This window comes from Pimephales promelas, chromosome 18 (genome assembly GCF_988280905.1).
Source record: "Pimephales promelas chromosome 18, fPimPro1.hap1.1, whole genome shotgun sequence".
Lineage (NCBI taxonomy): Eukaryota > Metazoa > Chordata > Actinopteri > Cypriniformes > Leuciscidae > Pimephales > Pimephales promelas.
In genome coordinates this window covers 25,944,955-25,964,844 of record NC_142786.1, presented here as the reverse complement: position 1 = coordinate 25,964,844, position 19,890 = coordinate 25,944,955, and the positions used below count along the sequence as shown (strand labels likewise).

At 36.0% G+C, this 19,890-nt stretch overlaps 2 protein-coding genes across 6 annotated transcripts in view; both read right to left on the bottom strand.

Moving 5' to 3' along the window:
* The window catches only part of macf1a (microtubule actin crosslinking factor 1a), a 175,117-nt gene extending 159,527 nt beyond the window's left edge, over window positions 1-15,590 (bottom strand). For 3 of the 5 annotated variants that reach the window (XM_089123253.1, XM_089123258.1, XM_089123254.1), the window contains exons 1-2: window positions 15,394-15,590; window positions 10,699-10,933 (exon numbers count right to left, since the gene is read on the bottom strand). In XM_089123253.1, the coding sequence (XP_088979379.1) occupies window positions 10,699-10,921 (223 nt within the window). In that variant the 5' untranslated portion in view covers window positions 10,922-10,933; window positions 15,394-15,590. Of the gene's footprint in view, window positions 1-4,398; window positions 5,234-10,698; window positions 10,934-15,393 lie in introns of those variants that run through there. The other 2 variants (XM_089123260.1, XM_089123255.1) reach the window with 2 other exon arrangements.
* A 1,941-nt stretch (window positions 15,591-17,531) lies between these two features.
* ndufs5 (NADH:ubiquinone oxidoreductase subunit S5) lies at window positions 17,532-19,220 on the bottom strand. Its single transcript, XM_039680506.2, has 3 exons — window positions 19,090-19,220; window positions 17,878-18,097; window positions 17,532-17,777 (listed from the first exon to the last, which is right to left on the bottom strand). Exons 2-3 carry the CDS (start codon window positions 18,091-18,093, stop codon window positions 17,673-17,675), a joined length of 321 nt encoding a protein of 106 aa, XP_039536440.1. The 5' UTR covers window positions 18,094-18,097; window positions 19,090-19,220; the 3' UTR covers window positions 17,532-17,672.
* Window positions 19,221-19,890: the final 670 nt, after the last annotated feature.

Below are 19,890 nucleotides of genomic sequence, written 5' to 3'. Positions count from 1 at the left end.
CTATCTGTTTTCTAAATGCATGTTATTGACCTTAGCAGGATCAATTCACCCATGCATGCGTTTATTTTATTTTATTTTTTTTGACCTCGTAATTATTCATCAAAATGGCATAACTCAGTTCTGGTGAGACAACAGACTTGTAACTTTTCTTTTTCGATAATCCGTTTTAATTAGGATGCATGTCACATTCTGTCTCAACTTTCATCTCTGGTTTGCATGACTAACTAGCTTTCAAAATAATAAATAAAAAAAATAATAATCAAAAGTAACATGAAAAGTATGAACACAAAACTGCTGAAACCTTTTTACTGTGTTTACAGCACAAACAAAGAAACTGACGAGACAGCTAAAAGAGGCTTCCTTCCAAACTGACACTTCCTCAGGCTCACTAGAGGAAACACACTTTGTGGAGCCAGTGTTTGTGTATGTTTGGGGGTCACTGGGATCAGGCAGCACAGGGTGAATAGGCCAAAGGCCAATAAAACTGAGTGAGGCAAATACAATGAGTTGGCGACATGAGTCAAAGCCGGATATGGCATAAAATCTTCAGTGACAAGCATCTACATTGGGCACAAAAGAGCCAGTTTCCTATGCGTCTGAAGGATTTTACTTGTGTATAATCTTGCAAATCAGTTCTGGTCTGGTGTGACTATTTAATATTTCTCCTTGCATGTCTCCAGTACGTGTCTTACAGTGTCTCAGATGTGATAAAAGCAAATAAAGCCTATTTTAATCAAATCAGTGATGCTGTCTACACTGTCTACTACATTCCAGACAGTAAACTGGTGCTCTATTGTATTTCTGAAGTACTCCAAGAAGCACTCATGCTACTTCTGATAGGAAGTACAAATGGATTTGCAACGGTCGTGTCGCGTCCAGTCAATGCGAACAGCTTCTAGCTGGTGCAACGTGAGGTGACAGCGGTCGAGTCTGGTTTACGGAGTGACATCTGCCCATCGTTTGGCACCTGGGCTGTGTCCATTTCATTCATTTGCAACCTGCTGTGGTTTGTACACCACTGTTCTTCCTGAACGAGTCTGTTTTCATCCGATTCGTGGTTCGGTCTCATTCTGGAAACAAGTCGGTCTTCCATATCCTGCTATTGTTTTCAGTTAACAACACATACGGAAAACTTATGCTCAAAACTAAATATAAATACGGTCCAAATAACCACCGCCCTCTCATAAACAGACGTGCACTCGCATACAGAGGCCACTGAATTATTCAAACCCTGTATCATGTATAGGACTCAGATTTCAGCTTCAAGTGACGCCTTCAACAAGCCACCAAATTCCCATTTCTCACATTTCACGTCCTATTCGTCTTGCAACTGCCACAAGTGACGCAGCTGAAAGCTTTATACAAACATCCAGTAATACACATTTGAAGTGGAACCGCTCCTGTTTGCCTGCAACCATGAGGGAAGTTTGATAATAGTGAAATGATATTGACACTGAAAGCCTCAAGCTCTGAAAACATCATGTGATACTTGAGGAAATGTACACAACCAGTCAAGGGTCTGGACACACCTACTCATTTTTATTAATATTTTCCATATTTTAAAATAATACAATTAGAAATTATGTAGTGAACTATTTTTTTCCCCCATCCAAACACTTTCGCATTTAAGTTCACTCTCAATGTCATGAGCTGCATCCTAACGCTTTTTTCCCCAGTGTATGCTGGACGTGGACACAATGGACACAGTTTATCCATTCACCCACAAAATAATTTTAAATCACATTTTAAATATTAATGAAAAAGTTCTCTCATTTATATTTGTCCACAAAACATTTGATCTTAAGCTTTTAGAATATGCAGTCCAGTCTTACATTTAGAAAAAAATAATAATATAAAATGTAAATAGTTTAGTAAAGAAATTTAGTCATGGACCCCTTTTATATTTATTTACAAAACTATTTAAGCATCTTCAGCTTTTAAAAACAAAACTTTGTATTCTTATGTATGGGTCAAGTATGTCTAATAGTTTGACTGGTAGTGTACATACAGTATATAATAAATTTAAAAAAATAATAATAATAGGCCTAACTGTCCATTCAAACATTGCTCGGCATAAAAAAGTAAACGTCAATCGATTAATCGCGATTAATTGCATCCAAAATAAAAGTTTGTGTTTATATAATATATGTGGGTGCACTGTGTATAATTATTTTGTATATATACATAAATACACACACATGCATGTATATTTAAGAAAAAAAATATTATTTATAAAATATGTATATTTATATATAATATAAATTATAAATAAATCTATATACAGTATATACATGAAAATATTTCTTAAATATATACAAGCATGTGTGTATTTATATATATAAAATAATTATACACAGTGCACCCACATATATTATGTAAACACAAACTTTTATTTTGGTTGTGATTAATTGCGATTAATCATTTGACAGCCCTAGTCACAATAGATAGGGTGAGTGACATAAACATTCAATTGAATGAAAGCGGGGCATAAAGCTAAATCTATTGACCTTTGGCAAAGCTAGCCTGGGAAGAAAAGAGGAAGGCTGCCTGTGTCAGTATAAAGAATAAGAATACACAGTATTAATAGAATACAAGAAGTTGAGGGTTGCATAAGTTTAGACTTTCCTGGCCTTTATCAGACTCTTTCATTCATCAAAATAAAACAACTCCCACCCACGGCAACCACTTTGAAATTTTCTGTCGAATAATGTGGGTGTAACGCATACAATTAATTAAGCTTGATTTAGCACACGCTCCATGGAGGCCAGCACTCTTGCTCATGTTAGCCTTGTTCTTTGGCCTTTTAAACGTCAGTCAAAGGAAATACATTTATTTGAACAAACATTCATTTGAATAGATATACAGTGTAAGGGGAGAGGCTGGATGCATTAGTGCATCAACTGAGCTTACATTTTTAAAGCATTATTAGAAATGATTTTGTAGTGTCTCTAATGGACAATGGTTATGTTTCTAAATAAAAAAAACACTTGATTTGATATCAAATCCTTTTCACAAAGATAAGCACTTTTTTTTTTTTACAAAGGTTCCATTAATATCACAGTCCATAAAATGAAAATCTTAGGCCCCTGTCCCAAAGGCCCCAACAGAATCGCATTTCATTACAATAATCAATAATTAAAAGGGCCCTTTTCATCAAGGCTGCATCACAGATGCTCTCTGAGTCAACTGACATCACTCCCTTATATTCCCATCACGGTCAATTTCATTTGAAGTATTCATATTTCAAACACTGTCATTAATTGTACACATCAGAAGTCCCTCTGGGGCCCTCAGGGGTTCACTGCTGTCCATCTTAGAACACTGATTCTGGACAACTGGACACCAGACAGGGTATCCCTATGAAACAGGGGTTCATGGTGAAAGAAGTAAATGGGGGTGCACAATTAGGCCTAATCATTTAATCAAAATAAACAGAAATTGTGATACAGCTTAGTGTGATTATCAAATCAGAGACTGTGATTTAATTGGATAAGTAGGCCTGTGTATGGTGTGTTGTTTCAGAGTGAAACACAACATGGTGTTCATTTACACGCATGGTCCAGTGTTTTCAGCATCTCAGAGCTGCTCAGATCACAGTAAATGCAGCGAAATGCTGTGAAAACTTTGAGAACATAATGTCAGATGCTATTTAAAATAATAATTCATTTTAAGTTTGTAACTTGTGGTTTAAATTGTATTTTGCAGTACAAGCAATTTGGTTTTTTAACTAATAATAAGAATATAGATCATTCATCTTATGATAATTCATTTTGTTTGGAATTCTAAAACTCCAGTGTGATCAACTGACATCAGAACGTTTAAATGAACGTTTAAATGAGTTGTTATTGAAATATCAGATACTTCAAGTAAATATTTACGTTTAAGGGTTTCAGTTGACACACAAAAAAAGGTTTGGGAGCCCCTGCAGTAGATAAATACAGGACAAACTCAAGGCATCACAACTACTAGTCATACTAAGGACAAGCTCAGACAGCAGTGGACTAGAATAGAAGACAAGCCGGGACAGCTCTGACGGCAGTGTGAAAAGCACTGGCAGCACTGGAATACTGGATAGCCTTGAACAACTGGACAGAAAATGGGTTTTTAATTAAATTATCATTTAGTGTGGCCCCTAGAAAAAAAACTGGTCCTTTTAATTCTTAATTTATATCTTAGAAAATTGGCTAATTCACAACACTGAATATAACACTACACAAAAGTCCTCTGCCCTTTTACAAACCCATGGGAAAACAGACCCACCATCCACCTCTGTCCTTGGACAACTGACAACAAATAGCAAATACAAAGCTCAACATAACAGCTACAACAGTCGCATGCACACTTCTACCAAAGTAAGTTAAACAACACATCAAACCGGAGCTTTAGCAAGTCATTTACCTTTATATCTCTCCAGCACATCCTCATACGCCTGAGCGAACTCCTTCTCCTGGGAGTGATTCACCGGGAGTAAGCCCGGGATAAAGCCGGCCATAGCGTCTCTCACTCCCGCTGGCCGACTCACAGCGGCCCGCTGATGGAGTAATCCAGGACGGTGGAACCCGGTCGTCCGACAACAGCTGTCAAGTCCGTTTTGCGGTAAATATCCACAATGGATACCGACTCACGTTTCACGTTTGTGTTTCTAACGCGTTATATATTATTTTTGGTGTTCGTAAACACGGCGAATTAAATAAATCTACTGAAACAAAGCTACTCTGGACCGGCGGTCCTATATGTGCGGTCAAAACAAGATTAGATAAATAAAAATGCGCAAATATCTATATTCAGAGTAAATATCCTTTATCATATATTACGGTTAAACGCTTGAAAGGTTTAAATCTAAATGCACTACTAAATAAACCCATATTTCATTGGTTTAGATCAGAATCCCAAACGCATAACGTATTTAAAGTCCATTGTAGCGCGTGCGGGCCGGTGATTGGGTTTATATGTGTGCGCTTCTCAAGTATGTGTGTGTCTGCGTGCTGTGGGCGGTCCGTTCGACTCCTTCCGAAAGCAGATATGAGGCCTCAATGAAACGGTATCCGGACGGTACTTCTTATATTCCTTTGCCGATGCGGTCTTGACTCGCCGGTCCCAGCTTTATTATGTTTTTTTTGCCCATCCGTGCTTCTCAATGTAATGGCCGCGTCTATAATAATCACACGGCGTGTATCTCACTCCTCCCTCTATTTTCTCCAGTGCGAATGGGGTTCAGGTTTCTTTATTCTTCCCGCAGTGCCTGCGCTTTCCTCCTCCATCCCTCCCTTCCTTCCATAGCCACGCCAGGCACATCCAGCACAGGAAATTCATGGTGACAATAGCTGATGTTATTGGGTCTCATTCTTGGGTTTTGTCGCCCCCGACCGGTCAAAGCCGAGAGGTGCATCGCTCACTACCAGCTTCATATACTCAGTCTAGGCCTATAAACTTTAGGGGGAAATATAAACTACTATTGCGGGACTACTAAAGAAATGACTATGTCCTTAAAATAATTGTAAAGATGCATCTAAATTGTCAAAGCTGTGTCTCTACCTTTTATAAACACAGTCAGATACTTATGAACACATTTATAAAATCAGGCAAAATCAAAGGCAGTCTTGTGACACTGCTTAAGAAGATCCTATTAGTATTGAGCAAACAACAGAAAATAAATTGATTTGTGATTTGCAAAAAAAAGGTTTATTTTGTCAATACTATAAGACTTTCTGTGATGATTCAATTGATGGAGCCAGAAATCTGTGGTCTCAATTCAAGGGAATGATATGTTTTGGCACATTATTTGTGCATCTGATAGTGCTTTTACATTTTAAACATACATAAATGCAGTATATTGAGTGGTGGGCAACGAAAATCACATGAGAGAAAATGGAAAAAGCTGGAAATCCAGAAATAGGTCAATACAAAATATACAAAATACTTCCTTTCATATAAACACATGTTTTGTTGCCCATATTTGTCCCAGTACTCAAGTATCAGTGGATAGGCTTTTGTCCCACAAGATCATCTAATGCACTGCCACCTATCTGCTGCACAGAGTCATTTCAAAACTTTCGAAGACCCACATCAGGACAAAACCCCCTTAGACCAAAGACTCAAACCCAGGCCAAAACTGTTGATCCAAGAACTGACCACTTCAATAAATTCTGAATTTATTGCCTGTTTAATCATTTCAGAAATACTCTATTATCAAGTTATCCTTTTTACAATAACCCAATTTAATGTGTTGAACAATGAATAAATCATGAATATTTATTTTTACTATTTGCTTTAAACAAAGTCTGGTAAAAGTCTTGTCACTGAATAAATAAAATTGACATTTATTTTGACGCCAATCCCCTCAGTCAATTAGCTCATGCATAAAAACAAGTCAATTTGATTGAATGCTTTATTCTCAAGCTACTATTGTAAACATCATATGATATATTTCCTTTGCATGTGTTGGGATCCCATATTTTGAGAATAGACGTAGATCCATGTAAGTTTGTGAAGTTTCCTACTAGCCAAGCCTTCCTTGGGTGACCTGAAAGTTCAAATGTAGGTCCAAATGCTTGTAGGAGTGTGTTGAAACATCTATTCATCATATGAAGCAATAGTTTTCCACAATCCTCTACTAATAATTCAGCAAAGATACACACTTGCACACAAACAAAGTTGCCCCCGAGTGTCTAACAGATAGCCTGACAGCAGATATTTCTTTTGGCCCCATGTGTCCCTAAACACACAATACTGAGGCACATTACACATAATTAAATAAAGCAAGAGCTCATCACTGAAACATATTCTAGCTCCATTAAAATATATATTTTTGATTTTAAATAGCTGTTTTGAAATTCTTATTTTCATTTTCTTGCAGGTGGAATTTATTTAGCACATATAAACACAATTATTGACAACTGTGCTTTGCAGAGTAAAAGTCTAAGATAGATGATAAAGAGAAAAAGATAAATGCATTTCAAAATAAAGTGCAAAAACATAGTTTTGATTAATGAAATGCCTATGCCGGTGTAAGAAGATAAAACTTTAACTTAGGTTTAGATTATGATTAGATTATGTCTCATGCAATTTGCTTCATTGGCAGTGGAACAGTTTACAGATTTGTATATAAATGAGATATTTTTCTCATCTAGCTCTGAATAAGAGGGTCTCATTTTACATTTATAGCATTTACAGTTAGTCTACATTTAAAAGCTCTTAGGGGCCTATTTATGCTTAGTCATTTAAAGCACTTGATCGATCGGATTGCAATTTGACCAGCACATTACTTTTACATTTAACCACATAAATGTGTCTCTGTCAAACAGCTAACCTTATGTTACATGCAAAAATAATGGAGTTCACTCCTCTGATTTAGGTGACTCATAAAAGCTAAAACAATGGCAAAAAGCAAACTTCCATAAGGATGCACTGATCAAATTCTGAACATTACTGATAAACTAATTATCAGTAATAATTGATAATAATTATTAATTTGGCAAATAAATAAATTGCCAAATTACTATGTGTAAATAAAATAAAACAAAACATTATTATGTAAAATGCTACTTTATATTTTGAGTTGGTTTAGCTTAACTTAAAAAAAATTAAGTAACCTGGTTGACTTAATTTTTTAAGTTGATTGAACTGGAAAAGGTGAGTTAATACAATGAAGGAGATTGATTTAATCGTCAGAAACTCAAAATAATAAGTTATCTGAACTGAATACAATTTTTAAGTTGATTTGACAAAAGAAAAAAAATGTGATAACAGATCTTGATAATATGTTTTTACAGTGTGGAGATTACAGGGAGTTTTGTTATTAACTGTATTATTGCATTAGATGATGGAAAATGTATTATAAATCTGAAAAGATGAAACATGTCTCTCTGTCTTTCCAATGGAAAAAAAAAAAAAAAACATTTTGTTTCTTTTCGTACTAGGTGGGCAACAACAAAAACCCTTGACTTGAAGCTCTAGAAGTGTTTTTCCATTGTGACTCTGCACGCCATACCACTTTTAAACGGTGTGAAGTTATGGCTCCATCAGCCTCTTATCCTCTTTCTTGAGTTTGTGTTGATTCAGACATCACTTACATCAGTAAACGGCCACCCAGACTGAAGTCTTTGTCGCCACTGTGATTTAGCCAATTTATTGTCTTTGGATTGCAGGGGTTTAAACTTCACCTGCACGCACACACAAAAGGAAAGGTGGAGATCTGTGTGCATAGAGCTGTTTGTGTTTGGAAACTTTCTATGTTTTCTAGGCAACTGTCATAACTGTTTTGCAGCATGGCATTCCAAGAGCGAAGTGCTGTAAATCACACACACCTGCTTTCCTTCCAGTTATTCCCTCCATGCTCATTGTCTCTCTAACCTCGTCCCTTTAATATGTTAAATTCCTGTTTGAAATTTGTCCCTTTTTGCCCCTTCCTTCCTCACAAGTCTTCATCTTCTTTTCATTTTCCAAATTCCAAATTCAAGTCTCTCGGTCATTTAGTTCAACCAAGCTCCACATAACGACTCTTTCTTTTCTCAAACACAAATTGAAATTCAAACTATCTCGCTAACTGTACTTCACTATTTGTTTTTCGGGCTTTTGCCCTTACCCTCCTACTTCATATCCATGGAAACTAAAGGGGGACTGGAAAAGGAAACAGGTAACCCATGGCAACAAGGGAACTGAGGGATTCAGGCTGAGTCACCCTTTGAGCCGCCTGAAAAGTAGTGATTGTAATGGACACTAGAAAGCCCCTAGACACCTCTCTATCTCCATACTAAGTGTCTGAGAGACTGATAAACAATCACTAAAGCATACAGATTTGATACATGACAGTCCTTTATTGTTCTTACATTTATCTGGCTAAAGCTTCACAATTATATATATATATATATATATATATATATATATATATATTTGTGCTGTTAAATAAATTAATCGCATCTAACATAAAAGTACCCTATACTGTATATACACACACATATATTTATACATACATACAGTAGCCTATATGTACGTGTATACATATAGGCTACTGTATGTGTATCTATCTATTATAGCTTTAGATCCTGTAGCTCAACAAAAAGCATCGCCAAATGCATAAATATATATATATATATATATATATATATATATATATATATATATATATATATATATATATACACTGTACATTACCTGAACTAACTTAGCTTTTTATAAATAGTTCAAATTATCTAATATTTTTAATTATCTAATACTTATTGCACAGTTATGAGGGTCTGCATGGATGTTCTCAATTATATCATTTCCTGTTTTATGGTTTTTCTGCTTATATTGACAAGCAGTTGTTTTTTTTTTTTTACAATATTATTTTTCTCTAAGAAAGTTTTAGTTTTCTTTTCAAGAATTTCATTCTTTTACTGTAATCAGGCTCTTTCTTCATAATATCACGACAGGTGATTTGTTGTCACAACATTTTTTCTTTTGTCAAATCAACTTAAATATTTTATTTAGTTCAGATAACTTATTATTTTGAGTTTCTGATGATTAAATCAACTTAAGTTCAATCAACTTAAAATTTTAAGGCAACCAGTTTACTTAATTTTTAAGTTAAACCAACAATATTTTTTTTTACAGTGTAGTTAACTCACTGCATGTATTTTAATGTATTTTTGGAAATTAAAATTAAAATTACAAATGAGTGACACCTTGTCATTGACCCCAATGTAGACTTCAATTATGTTTATAGCTTTCAAGTTTTCATTGCTTTCAAAAATTCATAAAGCTGAGACAATGTCAGCCATCATTCTTCAATAACAACAACCAAGAATCTCAGACCAAAAAAAGACCCAAACGTTGATGGAACAAACACAGATCATGTCTGACAGAGTCGAATCTGGAGGGACGCAAACCCGACACATGGTCATAAAAATGTGAGGTTAGGATTGGCAGAGAAAACTCTGTTGAGGCCGTAGCGTGACAGTCTGCACAGCTTTCCAGATGTGCCTTGGATATCTTTACATCCGTTCTAGAAACCTTAACATTGACTAGTGTTTTCTCACAGTTTTGATCGCATATATACCCTAAATCTCTTTCACTTTAGCCACTTTTCTCTTTGTATCCAGCAACTGGTTAGAAACACAGACACGGTCTGTCAGGAGTAATGAAATCAGCAGGAAAAGCTAAAGCAACAGCCAGCGTGACTAAAAAGAGTCTCAAAACAGTTTGGCTCCCAACATTTGGCCTCTCTACTCCCACTCGAGCCAAATGACAGTTTATTTCACAGAGCTTGATCCACATGCAGCTGCACGCATCAATGCTGAACACTAATGTGTATCTAAAAAACACTGCATGTCTTCCTTTCCAACTTTAGTCAGTTGCCATATTGCTTATAGAACCATATGACTCAGTACACACAAAACAAGGGCCATTTGCTAAATCAGTAAGTCTAATGTCTACATTAAGTTTTAAAGTGACTGCATTGTGATATCATTTTTAAAAATCTCAGTGTTTTTTGTCCATAAATGAAAGTCAATGGGGTCCAATGTTGTTTTGGACCCCATTCACTTTCATTATATGGACAAAACACAATATTTCAATATTTATGTTCCTCAGGAGAAGCAAAATCATACTGTTTTGGAACAAAAGGGTGGATTTCCATTTTAGGGTGAACTATCCCTTTAAATACTGAAGAACTCTTTCTCAACAAACATATCTCAGTTTCACAGTCAAATCTCTTACCTGCGACTCGCACAACCGCTCTCTCCGCAGGGTCCAGCACTGAGTCCTGGCTCTTGCGCTTGCGTCTCTCATGTTTCGATAGGTTCCACGGCAGAGTGTCCCCTTTGGGCCCGGCTGTGCTGTGGGCACAGGGCGAGAGAGAGCCTCCAGACCTCTCACTACGGAACGAACGCTCGCTCACACACGAACGTTCGCTCAGGCTCTCCTCATCCGAGGAAGACATCTCGCCAAGGGGCTGGGAGGAGGGATATGAGGGGTAGGGAAAAAAGGAAACAGAAATAAGGTCACGACAAAAAGAGAAGCGTGTAAGAAACTCAATAAGATGTATAATTCATCATACTACCATACAACATACTACCATATATACTAGAGAACATGAGTCCAAAATAAGGCAGGATTTGTGAGAACATGAACACTGCAAAAAAATGAAAGTAAAAGAGATGATGACAGATGACTTTGGAGATCGGGTAAACATCGCTGACTCACTTCAACAATGATGATGAGAAGGAAAAGTGGCAGACGGATCGAAATCTTTTTTCAGTCACGGGTACTATTAAAACAGGTCCTGATCAGTATTGGACATTGCATTCATTTGGCTGGGCCAGAGCTCTCTGATGTGCATTCCTTTGTGATCAGCTGGAAGGAATGGGACCCATGGGGGCTGGAGTAGGTTCCTGTCCATCACATTGCTTCACACGAGCTGAACTCATCAATATCAAGATGTGCTCCCCTTTCCAAACTAATCACGTCATTCATGAAAGGCTTGCAAGAGGAGCGATGGCTACTCTGAGATCTAAGATCTCAGTATATATATATATATATATATATATATATATATATATATATATATATATATATATATATATATACTGTATATACAATTATTTTTATTGTTATATTTTTTGCTTAAAATTCTCAATCAACTACTCAAAGATAAATAAAGATACCCAAGGTTTTGTAATATATATATATTTTAAAAAATCGAAAATAAAATGTAGGCTATGTCAAATTAATGCCTCTGTGCTTGTGTTGGTGTCATATGTTTTTTTAAAAACTCTTATATCATTTTTGAGACATGCTTTGATTTAATGACTAGAAATGAGACCAGAGCCATTGTCAAGGGATACAGCCGAGAATGTTGTCCCAGGCCCTGTGATGAGGGGGTTTTCTATAGTGTAGCCTATGCAAATTGAGCCGAGGGGAAAGGGGGATCACTCATTTAAAAAATAAATAAATAAAAATAAATAAATAAAAATAAATTCCTAGCCGACGTTGTTTAAATATTACTTTTTCCTTAATAAATAATAAAATAATAAAGGATCATAGCATACAACTTTTTATATTTATTATAATATATTTTATTTTTTATGTTTAGCCTACTTTCCATGATTTCCGACAATTTTTCAAATATTACTACCTATTTCATAATACATTTTAAAATAATAAATCACTATGCCATTGCCAAATTACATTTTTATTTATATTTCTGTATGTTTTTTTTTTTCAACATTTGATTAATCTTTTTTCTTCATTTCAAAGAGTGGCTATTTTACTATTAGTTCTTACTCGACATTTGACATTTAAATTGTATAATACTACACTATGTTACATGCTTCAAGAGCACCTTTTCCAGTAGCTCAACCAGTAGAGCACGGCAAAATGAATCTTGGGTTTGATTCCCACACTGTAAAAACAAATATTGTTGGTTTAACTTAAAAATGTATAGTTACCTGGTTTTGAGTTCATTGAAATTAAAATTTTGAGTTAATACAACAAAGGAGATAGAAACTCAAAATATTATGCTATCTGAATCACATTCATTAACTTAAGTTGATTTCACAGAAGATAAATGAGTTTTTACACTGTAGGTAAAAGTTGATAATCCCCTCAAATGCAATACAGTTTGCTTTGGATACAAGTGTGACACATACTTGTAATGTATACTACTATTGTGAACAAGTCTTTTCTGGAATCCATGGTTTTTATTTCAGAAAGTGTACATTCACCGCATGTAACCATGTTGAGCTTTGTCTTTACTGCTTCTAAAATGCAGGAGTTCACTAAAAACATGTCGCTGAAGCAAGATCTCTTTGCCATTCTGCTGTTGCCTGACAGCATGGTGGTTCAGTGGCAGCCAAAAGATATAAATAGAGGCAATGTTGTATTCAAAACCTTGCTATGTCATTATGCCTGCGAAGAAAAGGGAGGAAAATACAGCTCTCTTTTTTCATTATTTCATCACTCATTTCTTTCCCACCACCACACTAAGTAAGTTCACAACAGCTGAATGCACCCAGTGCACCGACAGAGAGCCGTTGTGTTGATTTAAAGTCTCTCTGCAACTGGCTCTGCGTTTGCACCAAGAGTCGGGCTTCCCACAACGTTCGCCAAGCAACAGCTTTAATATTGCGCCACTGCTCCATTTCCCTTCGAGAGAAATGAGAAGTTTGTGGAACAGAGGTTGGTGGCATTTGTTCTCTTGCTGGTGTTTATACAATGTGTGCAAAGATATGCTCATGTGCACTCACTAATGAGGAAAGAAGCATCTGCTATGAGTAACACTAACACTACAGACACGCTCACTCAATAATGTCTGTCTGTGTTTAATGTCTGTGTTGTTGCTATATATGAAGAGTTCAGATGCAAAAGCCTCTAAATGCCATTTGAAATTTTCTTCTTTAATGATGATTTTTATCAAACTTGTATATTTAAGTTCAGTAATTTCACTTAAATAACAATTAATGGGTAATTCATTGCCATTTAAGTGAAATCACTGAACTTAAATATACAAGCTTGATAAAAATGATCATTCTAGAAGAAAATTTCAAATGGCACTTAGAGGCTTTTGCATCTGAACTCTTCATATGTTATTTTTTTCATATACGTTTTTAAAAATAAAAGTTCCAAAAAGTGTGTTTTCACAGTGATACCATAGAAAAAAAACTTTTTTGGTTTACCAAAGAACCTTTCGGTGACTAGTGTGAAGAACATTTGAATAATCGGAAGAATCTTTTCCCACTATAAAGAACCTTTTGATTCAAATGCTGTAAACGATTTTAATGGAACCCCTCGATAAAGAACCTTTATTTTAAGGACTGTAGATTCATTATAGTTTTGTTTTCCCCTGCTGTCCACAGAAAAGACCCATTTTTTGGGTCACGACGATCCACCAGTGGAGAACTACTGATCTAATTGAACAGATCTGAACATCTCCAACACCAGAGACAGACAAATGCAAAGTGAAACCTGCTTCCAAGGACAGACGCATTTTGATCACTGGGGAAAATATATGATCAGCTCTATTAAAGAAATCACAAGACAGGCTGCAATCACAGAGACTATTTGTCCTAATTTTTGTGGTTTTGCATGTTTGCCAAAGGCAGTAGCTACAATAAGCCCCATTTGATCAGATCAAGGAAGGATTACAAACCAGGCCAATAGGGCCAGTGCCCGAGTCAGGAACCTCGAGATGTAAAACTGATGTTAGACGAACCGCACAGTGCTAGTATATAGCCATAATGTGATGTAAATGAAGAAATTAGAGATATTATCAGTGCCTCTGAACACCGTTAATGCCGTAATTGCAACTTTCTGACGTGTCGAGGCTGTGACGTCATGTAACGTATTGTTATTTGGACATCACATCACAAAAACTGCAAGAGGTAGCCTAGTACCCCGGATCACGCGGAACCATAGGCTTCATAACTTCTAAATTTATAAATGAGGTGATGCAAATGAGCAGAATGACTTACACACACACACACACACACAGCAGGAAAACATGATGTAGCCTATGTGCAATTGTGCATCTTCTACAGGAGCACAGGGCAGAAAGCCATCTGTGGAGGCTGTTAGAAAAAGCCTTTACCCAGTCAACCTTTTCACATTTTAGAGGAATGCATGCGATTATGTAAACTTATTGACCACAAGCCTTTTGTTCACTTCTCTCTGTAATCCCTGGAAGAGATCAATGAATGAATATTCACAATTGAAGGGAAAGACATGTGCATGGATCCATAAATATTTGCCTAGGAACGCCCCTTCATTCAACACGTAGGCTTCCAGCACTTTAGTGATGGAAATCCCGACACATTCGCGAATCGGTTCTTTAATGACTCGAATTCAGCAGCTCTTTTGGGTCAAGACGTAATAGTATGCATCCAGGGTTCAGCCCACGAATCAGTTTGTTCAATCTAAATAAAATGTGGTACATTATTAAAGTTAATTTACTCTAACCACCATGTTCACTACGAAAGATCCGACTCTCAAGAACGATTCGTTCACACATCAGAGATCGTAATGTGGCGAAAACCGAGGAGAGTGACCACAGAGGTGTGTAGAGCCTCTTTGTCCAAACACACACTGAATAAAACGGGCCATATAAAGATCCATTCATGCAGGCGTGAAATGAATAAAGCATCACCTTTGTCTGTAATTAATAACCGAGAGAAATTAACACATCATTTCGCTCGAAAGAGAGACAGGCACTTCCGATAATCGGTTATTAAATGGAAATGAGGATGCTTGAAGAAAATCTCGCTTTTTCCACATGATATTTCAGCGTTTAGTAATGAGACGTTAAAGCACAAACTAAAGCTAAGATGGTGACACACATGTGTAAAAAGCGATTATTATCAGACACACACACCCCAAGGCTGTCGGACAGAATAACGGCGGACATTTGGACCTTCTTACCGTATAACGGCGGAGCCCGTAACCGCACGCAGGGTGACAGAGGCGGGGATGCGCTGCTCTCAATTCTGACAAACACGCCTCTCAGCCGGCCAGGGAAATACCGACTCTCGGTCCGTTTCGCACCGACCCGGTAGACAGCGGAGCAGAATGGAGACTGTGATTCGGTAATGGCTGTCTATTCCCCTCCTTTCATATCCCTCCTTCTCTCCCGCTCTCTCTTTCTCCAGCCCCCTCCTCCTCTTCCTCACTCTCTCCTTTCTCATCCACCCTTAAGCCCAACCCTCTTTTAATGATGATGATGATTTTAATAATACTTTATATGAAAATCATAAGACTAAGTCTAATAAATTCAATCAAAAGTCCCATCAGTTGAAACCCTCTCTAATGAGGATGATGACTTTAATAATACTGTATTATAGGCATTATATGAAAACCACAAGACCAAGTATAATAAAGCCAATTCGATCAAAATTCCCATTAGTTCAATCTAATAAGCTCTGTGAATTTTAGTATCCCATTCACAGTACAGGGAAATGGTGCTTCACATTGCAACTTTTCTTATTAATGCAACATGGTTCAAATATGTTTTTGGAATATATGTATTACATTTGAAAAATAATAATCTAAACCAGTCTAAGACTTTTTTCTTTTTTTTAAAAGGTATTTTTCTTTGTTCTTGTGGTCTGACCAACAAGATCAGATGAAGAAGAGTGATGAGCGGATTTTACAATTAACACTTAACTAACATGAAATAACAATGAGCAGTACCAAATTTGTTCTTTGTTAATGTTAGTTAATACAAAATACAGTCTTTCATGTTATTTCACATTAGATGAACACTGATAACAAATACAGCTTTTGATTTTAATAATGTATTAAATGTAGAAGTTAACTAAGATAAATAGATGCTGTAGAACTATTAATTATTAGCTCATCTTATCTAAGTAGTTAACTATGAACCATATTATAAATTGTTACCAAAATAATACAAGTATAATCTATAATGAATAACTGTGGTCTAGAATCTGTGTGTCCTCAGTGAGCTGCAGTGGAATTCAGTGTGACAGTGAAGGATTAACTGCTGCTGCAGGACTGATCAAACAAAACCATCACAGCCCTGCTAAAAATACAGTGGGCATCCTGTGGACAACTTTGCCAAATTTGAACTCTAAAAAGATTGTCATCACGTGAAGCCAACCAACATCTAAAATGGACTACATCTTACAGTGACATTTTGTATAAAGACAGCTTTTAACTTTAAACAGGCTTAATTGAACCCATGTGATAGTCTGCACGTCTTCATCCCACTCGTACCTGACTTTACATCTGAACTTTGCACAGACAGAGCTGCTCTAAGCGTCACAGCAGAAATATCTAGCAATTTATAAACCATACTCATTCAATTATTTAAGCAGTTTATGAACCATGCTCACCCAATTATTCCCATTGGATTGCTTAGGCTTTGCATAAAAGTTACAGTAGCCTAATATAAAAGTAATTTCTCTGGAGCATCATATATCGATGCTTCATTTATTAGTTTAAACTTTAAATCAACAATTGAGGAAATTGTAGCTCAAAAATAGTGGTTTGTTACTGCCACCCACTGACCAACATACCAAATAACTAATCTTGTCAGGACGACTGGCTTAGTGATGTAATTGGGATGTCAAATGGATTGATTCATTCATATTAAGCTTTCATTTTGATGCTGTCCCGTGGGAAGCTTCAGTTGAATTCAATTCAGGCTCAGAGATAGATTGAATAAATTGTACCACAGAACAAAACAGATAATCAGACGGTTTCACACTACATGAAGAATAAATCCAAGTTTAATGCATTCTATCAATGGTTCTGAACCAGGGGGCACAGGATGAACGAATTACTAATATTAAATTAAAGTTCAATTTTTTTAAAACCATAATATACTCACCATAATCATGTGTTTGTATATATATATATATATATATATATATATATATAAATTCTAATATAAATTACAAATTCAAAAACATAAAATCTAGATCTGAAAAGCAATCATATTTCTGCCACCCCCCCCCCCTCCCCCATTTCTAAAACTAAATCACACACACACACACACACACACATATATATATGTTGAAGAATGGTAACAACATCAATGATATGGAATCATTATATTTATTTCTTAGACATTAAACAATGTTGATACAGCAATATTATAATACATGAGCAAGAAATTAACTGTATAACAGTTTGACTGCGTTGCGAGTGATTGTATATTCAGTCTGGGGTTGCTGAATTCACGGCCGGGTATCTTCACTGCCTGTGTGTTGCAGAGGGGGAGTGTAACTTCCCTCTTTAATCATCTTCTTCTTCTGCTTACGGATCTCATATAAGCGGTCAAGCTGTAAGGAGTGATAATTATGTTAGTAATGTGATTGTGAACAAGCTCAAATACATGAATATTGAATATGAATATACTTGAATATTTCAGAATTTACTTACAGTCTTTTGGTGGTGCAAGCACTCATAAAAGTCTTCCATCTCCAGCTTGCACTCCTTTTTGGCCCGGGTCTGACCGATGCCGTGGGCGCACTCTATCCACTCCTTCTCGAAGGCATGACAGCGAGCGGCCCGCTTCTGTGGCTGTTCTCCGCTCTGAGCCAAGAGCCACTGGTCTATGTTAATACCGAGCTTTGTCTGGAGGTCAATGAACGGCATGATTCTAGGAAATTAATAGAAATATTATATATATATATATAATATATGTAAAAATAACGCAATCATGCCTAAAAACAATGAACAACGCAGTTGTTCGCTTTTGTTCTAATAAATCACACCTCAATGTTTGGCACTAGGCACTAAAGTCAGCATGAGAAAGCCCTTTTTTTCCCAATTGTGATGGTGTCATTTGTGTGAAACATCTTCTAAACAAGGAAAAATTTGGGGCAGGAACTGATTGGATCGTATTGGTTTGCTATTGCTGCTCTCAAGTGATTGAAAGTTTGCCTTGCCCTCGTGCCAGTAAACACGTCATCAGAGAAGACACGTCATTTTAAGAGAGAGGGGAAGTTATTTTTTATTACAGATTACGACTCGGGTACATATATTCATATGCTTTTCAAGGATAAACAATCCCATTCCCATAAAAAATAAAGAATGGTCAATTTTTACTTCATCCATGGCTTTAAAACAAAAAGTGGTTATATGCAACTACTGAGTATCTCCAAACCTTGTTTATTATTGGCATGTTGACAGCGGACATGCCTAAATTATTATATTACAGCTATGTGCCTTGCCTTCAGATACGTATTAACTAATATAGTTCAACTTTCAACCAATATAAACGTTATCTAACGTTAGCTATTAAATACGAGTTGTTGAAAGACCTAGTTAATGCTTATGACTAGTAACTGGACAGATTAAGCTGGCGTTAAAAACAACAAGCAATCTGTCTAATCATGCAATTGGTAAATATTATATTTAACATTTGCACTTGTTTACTTTATCAGTGTAGAATAAACAAGCTGTATTGGTAATCGTCGTCTTGCTGTTGGCTAACTTGCTAGCCTAACGGCAGGCCAGATAACAATACAGCCAAATGTGTTTATACTAATGTAATGCATGTACAGCAAAATATTTACATTAGGGCTAGTATATTTATAAACATCACATATAAGATACAAAAGCTCTCAAATTGTAAATGCAAACACTGACCGTTCGTCACTTTAACCTTCCTCAGGCCCACAGTTCACTCACGACCTGTCCTTTGCCGTAAACCAGACCCTGCGTCTTTACGCCACTGCTGCAAACACACTGACGTCAGTGTTGCGTACAGTAGAGGGCAGTGTTGGCATATTTTTGGTATTTTCAAATCAGGTATTTTGAATTGAAGCCTGAACCAGTGTTATTTTATTAGTAGTAAATATTAATATAACACTGGTTCATGCTTAAAAAAGAAATTATACATATACACATATTATTTAATTAATTAATTTATTTATACATATTTATATGTAAATGAAGCTTTTTGCGTCCTGCCTAGTTCAAATTTAATCCCTAAAACAAGTGAATCACTATTTGATTTATATATATAAATGAGTATATGAGTTTTAATTTTATCTTTTTTAAACTTTAGTAATTTTGGTATGTGCGTGTCACTCTTTTTTTAAGTAGTCTATTACTATTTAGATTTTATTTTATTTAAGTTTTAGTTATTTATTTCCAGTTAGTGATTTTAGTCCTTCTACTTATTTTAGCTTAATTTACTTTTTCATTTAGTTTAACTTTTAATGTTTTAGTTTTACTTAATAACCTTGCACTGAACCTTTAAAAAGTGCCGTAAGATTTTAACAGTGTAATTAAGAATGTACCTAAGGTGAGTATAACTCTAACTTACAATATTTACAGATCATTTCACAACCAGTTTTTCAGTCTCTAATCCAAAAATGAGCCTCGTATGTTATAAGCGCATAAGTTTGATCATTAGGTCTTGCAGGCTTTCTACTCACAGTTTGA

Bases quoted from the DNA above. Each gene is read 5' to 3' on its own strand.
- ndufs5 (XM_039680506.2), bottom strand. From the start codon at position 18,093: ATGCCGTTCATTGACCTCCAGACAAAGCTCGGTATTAACATAGACCAG. The intron at 17,778-17,877 runs GTAAGTAAATTC...CACTCCTTACAG, and splicing joins GCTTGCACCACCAAAAGACT to CTTGACCGCTTATATGAGAT.